General features: G+C 36.3%; 2 protein-coding genes across 2 annotated transcripts; one reads left to right on the top strand and one right to left on the bottom strand.

Annotated features, from left to right (window-relative positions):
• Nucleotides 1–640: 640 nt before the first annotated feature.
• On the top strand, nucleotides 641–1459 carry LOC104087585 (transcription repressor OFP17). The gene has a single exon (XM_009592098.4). The coding sequence runs from the start codon at nucleotides 746–748 to the stop codon at nucleotides 1298–1300; it is 555 nt and encodes a 184-aa protein (XP_009590393.1). The 5' UTR covers nucleotides 641–745; the 3' UTR covers nucleotides 1301–1459.
• Nucleotides 1460–1949: 490 nt separating this feature from the next.
• Nucleotides 1950–4277, bottom strand: LOC104087586 (protein GRAVITROPIC IN THE LIGHT 1). The gene is made up of 2 exons (XM_009592099.4): nucleotides 3826–4277; nucleotides 1950–3696 (listed from the first exon to the last, which is right to left on the bottom strand). Exon 2 carries the CDS (start codon nucleotides 3548–3550, stop codon nucleotides 2195–2197), a length of 1356 nt encoding a protein of 451 aa, XP_009590394.1. The 5' UTR covers nucleotides 3551–3696; nucleotides 3826–4277; the 3' UTR covers nucleotides 1950–2194.
• Between the last annotated feature and the right edge of the window lie 781 nt (nucleotides 4278–5058).

The raw sequence follows: 5058 nt of genomic DNA, 5'->3' as shown, positions 1-5058 counted from the left end.
CCTTACTGTAATTTATAACTCTTAAGATAAAAGTAACATAAGGGAAAAATATTTCCCATTTCAACCCTCTCATCCCTTCCCCATCCCTATGGTCAAAAGAATATTTTTCCCTTGTGAGGGGAGAAGGGTGTAGAGGGTGGGGAAGGGATGAGAGGGTTGAAATCATCAATTGGAGAGTTCTGGGAAATATTTTTCCCTTGTCATAGGGATGTCACTTGCAGAAATTAAAGGAAAATGTGTCTCCAAGGAAGCTATTTTTCAAAATATTTAACCCAATGAAATTGAACCTAAACACACCCTTATTTGTGTTGTGCAAAAGACTTTTACTGTTATCCACGGTCAGTAGTGCAATAGTTAAGACCATAACCCTAAAGCGGCAATTTCGCCTATACCCAATTAAATATTCAATTAGATGTAGCAACCACCCTCTCTCCCCAAACAAACTCAAGTTTGACAATTATGGAAATCTTACTTCATGGGAGACCATCAAGTGTTCCTCCACAAAGAGTTGAAGACATTTCTTTCATGCATACCACTTTTACTTCAACATGAAACGTGTAGCCCACAACTCATCATTAGAAAAAGGGGTACCCCTTCTACCATCCTTCCTTCACACCAAACTTTCAACAAACACATATTTGTCTCAGAACAGCAATAGACCACTACTCTCCTGTCATATCCAAACTGAAAGAAAGATAAATCATTGCTTCATCCATACTCTTTCCTCAACCATAAAGGTTCAAATATGATGAAAGTGAAAGCATTAGGTCCCTTCAAATGCAAGCTTGTCAATCCATGCAACAAAATACTTAGGCTTTTCAAGTTCAGACTCAGAAAGCCCCTCTTTATAAGTAGACTTAGGTTTCGTCGTTCAGTACACGAAACTGATAAAAGGAACCGATCTTCACAGATAATTCTGTCAGTTTTTCGTTCTCTAAGAAGAAGAGGGAGAGAGCCAGAAGAGGACCAAGTCATGGAGCTCAAGAGTTTCTCAGAAGTAGAACATCACAAAGCACCCTTTCCCTCACCCCTCACCCCAGCTTACGTTAGATTGAGTACAGCCACTAAAAAAGAAGCGGATGATGTAGAAGATGCATGCAGAAGCTTTGAGAATTATCTGGTGGAAATGATTGTGGAAGAAGGAAAAATGAGGGACTTGGCGGATGTGGAAGAATTGTTATACTGTTGGAAGAATCTCAAAAGCCCCGTCTTCATTGACCTTGTGTGCAGATTCTACGGAGAGCTATGCAGGGATTTGTTTTCGAATAGCTATGAGGACGACATTAACATTCTAAAGTGACTTATAATGAAATTGCTTTATCTTATCGTTTGAGCACAACTTATGTCTTTACAGCCCTTTATATGTATGTATTTGCAGATCTGAAACAGCAATAGCAAAAAGCAGCAAGCCCAACAAGCAGGGGATTTAAAATGTTCATCGCATACAGTATTTCAATCACATTTATGACCATCACTACACCTTTTCCTCAAAACAGCCCCCACAGCTAATTACTAACAACAAAAAACCCAATGTAATCTCATAAGTGGGGTCTGGGGAGAATAGTGTGTACGTAGACCTTACCCCTACCTTATAAAGGTAGAGAGGCAAGAGAAAAAAAAAAGACAGCTTTTTTCTTCTCTTTTCTTTTAGTTGCAATGCAAATATCATCAGCATAATGGAACGTGCAGAAACTTAAAAGATTGTTCCTTTTTTTTCCCCGTTGAATAGACATTCACCAATCTAGTTGTTAGTTAAGAAGAGAAACTAAGTATGATGAAACTATCGATTATAGGACAGTTGTGCTAACTGTTGTCCTGTCTCTTAGAATACTAGACAAACACATCGGTATTGAAAAGTAAGGATCAAAGTTATCTCAAATTTCTTAAATTAAGACCACAAGCTGCAATGACGAGAGGTGCAGATTAAAATGTAAAATGATCAAGCAAACTAATTAAACACGGAGTATTATATTTACACTTCAAAGGCAAGGAACTGCTTATAACAGTATGGGGATATTGGAAGGCAATACCTCAAAGATACAAGCTGAAGGATCTATCTGTGAGTACATACCCATCTTTCTGCAAGCTGCAACTGCTAAGAACAATCCCCAGTAAAACTGACAAAACATCAAAAGACTTTTCCTAGAGTTTAAGTCAGCAACATAACAGTACTTTCTCCTAATGCATACGACTATCACTCATCCATCTTCGAGAGATAAACTCGAGACCTAATAACTGTGTTCCCAATTAGGAACCCAGGCATGACCATAAGTTCAACTCTACATTTCTCATGCCCAAGATTGAGCACAACATCTTTGTTAAACTCCTCCACACTCTCCATATACATATTGGAGAAATGACTTCCTCTTTTCACTCTAAATATTTCACCTCTAGGTTCAACTGAAGCTGCAGTAGCCTGCAGAATCCAGACACATCTTGCCATTTTCACAAATGCTTGATAGAGTGGTGTTTGGGGATGCATCCCGTTGCTTACTAATGTCCTATGGTCGACATTACCAAAGAAAGATTTTTCCATCATAGGATGAACTATGGACAGATACTTTTCTCTGCAGAATTGGGCAAAAGCAGATTGTGTATCTATAATCAGGGCACCAATTGGATCATCGAGCTTCATAATTCTGTCGACATTGCAAGATTGAGGCGAGAATTCATTGAACATCCTCCTAGCAATATAAGCTTCAAAAGCATATTTCTTGTGCGACCTCTTCGAATACACAACAGACCTTTCAATTGCCTCGGCTGCTTTGTCTAGATCCCAGCCTGAGACTTTCATCAAGGCAATTAATGGCTTGGAAAAATCATGGACAGCCTTTGACACAGCTTCAACAGTGGCCTCAAAGGAAGTGAAACTCAGCATTCTCGAACTCTCCTTTTCACTCTTGTTCAAAATTTCAGCCATCTTCCCATTACTCAACTCCAAATCTTGAAGCTCTTGTCGAAAATTAACAACCTTGGACTCCTTAATCTTAAGTTGAGATTTCAACTTCTCCAGAAGTCTCTCTTTAACTTGTATTTCTGTAAGAAAGAGAGCTGAAGTGGCTGAGAACGAATTCAAATCCTTCAACTGCCGCTCTTTGTATGATCGCTTAATCTTGCACAGCGACTCAAGCTGAGAGACAATAACTCCATCAGCAGCTCTTATATTATCAGGGTCATAAGGAATGTGAGCTTGTTGGAGCTGAACATAAGCTACTTTCAATGCTGAAACAGTGTCAAACAATTTCAAGATTTGGTCAATCCGACCAGATCTTTTAGCATCACTCTGAATATCCACATGCTGAGGATGAACTTTAATAGCATCACATCCAGCTTCCTCAGCAGCATCACTACTGCTTTCTTTAAACACTTTGAGAAAGTTGTTGTCATTATTCAGGTACAGCTCATGTTGATTATTATCAAGGTTTTCAGAAGTGAAGACCCCAATGGACCTAAATTTACAAACTTTGGCAAATTCGGAGACGATTTCAGAAATGTTTGAAGATGGTTTAGCTGCAGATTTCATTCCCTCAGTTTTTGATTCTACACCCATTTTGAGATTTTGATTAAAAGATCTAATCCAATGACACAGTTAGTTTTCTTTTTGTTTTTAAAAAGAAATTTTTTTTGAACACAGAATATGAGGGCAAATAGAAAAGATGATTGTACCAAAGTGGTAAACAAGAACCAAGATTCCCGCTGAAATAAATATGCTTATTATTAGAATAGACACCAGGAATTAAGGGTTCAAAGTTTCATTAAATTAAAACAAATCAAGATTCTATATTTTTGGAGATTTCTAATAGCAAAAACACTAAAAACGCTTACCCCACAGGAAAGAAATGCTAAATAGGTGCAACAAAGTAAAGGAGTAGACTCTGATGTTTTTGCAGCTACTTTACGACGTCGTTACATACAGTTTTCAACTAGGGGTTCAGTTGGACATGGACAAGATATTCAGCTTAGACAAAAAACAAATCCAGCTTTTTACACTCCATACCATGAGTAAGAGAGATGAATATGGGTTTTTGGCAGAAGCAAAGGAAGCTGAGAAAATAGTGGGGTGATGATTTCTAGGGACAAAGGAATCTTCAAGTCTGTACTCTGTAGTGCGTACTCGCAGAGTTGCAAAGAGGGCTAGTACTGAATTGAGTTGTAGAGTTTGAATTCATTAATTTGTTGCTGGCTTTCTTACAAGTCCCTCAATTTTGAGAAAATTATATTGTTCCTCAAAATTTCGACTTCTGTTTGAAAACTAATCTAGTTTTGGCTTGATTCGAGGAAACAAATATGGTTCTTATAGGGACTAGGAAGGAGCAATTTGGTTCACACAATAGAAAATACAATAGAACTAAAGAACGGTAAAATATAGGGGTGGGTAGTTTGGATCGGATATGAAATTTTTGGGTTAAAAAAATAATATTTAAATTCATATGAGCCTATAAGTTGAAATATTTTTTCTTCTTACAAAAATAAATAAATATCCAAATAAAGTATTTATTAAATTACATAAAAAGTTTATTATTCTCACCGCAATCATATGAAATCATCATTGAGAAAATCTAACATAAACACTTATAAGGCCGATAAGAATTATCAATAATAAAATCATATCCAAATAAAAAGTATTCTGATAGTAATTTAGTAATTAGTATTGAATATATAAGATAGCATCACATGGGTAAGGTATTGGACTTATTACTATTCGTATATGGATAATGCACTAAATATAAAGTATAAAAAATTTAGAGTCTTGAATATCCATAAATCAGAAGTACCAAATTCAACATCCAATTCGAAATTTTAAAAATTAAATTTAAAATCTAATCTGTAATACGAAAATTCAAACCAAAAATTTAAAAAAAATTGAATTTCGGTTGGAATATCGGGTTTTGCCCAAATGATACTCACCCCTAATAAAATAGCATCCTTGTAACTTAGGGGTCGTTTGGTTGAAAATAAGTTATCCCAAGATTAATTATCATGGGATTATTTTTTCCGGGATTAGTTATCCCACCTTTTCATAGGGATAAAAAAATACTACAATCCCGGGATAACTAA

Source organism: Nicotiana tomentosiformis, chromosome 7, assembly GCF_000390325.3.
Source record: "Nicotiana tomentosiformis chromosome 7, ASM39032v3, whole genome shotgun sequence".
NCBI lineage: Eukaryota > Viridiplantae > Streptophyta > Magnoliopsida > Solanales > Solanaceae > Nicotiana > Nicotiana tomentosiformis.
Note: the sequence above shows the minus strand (reverse complement) of the source record. Positions and strands in the feature narration are given on the sequence as shown.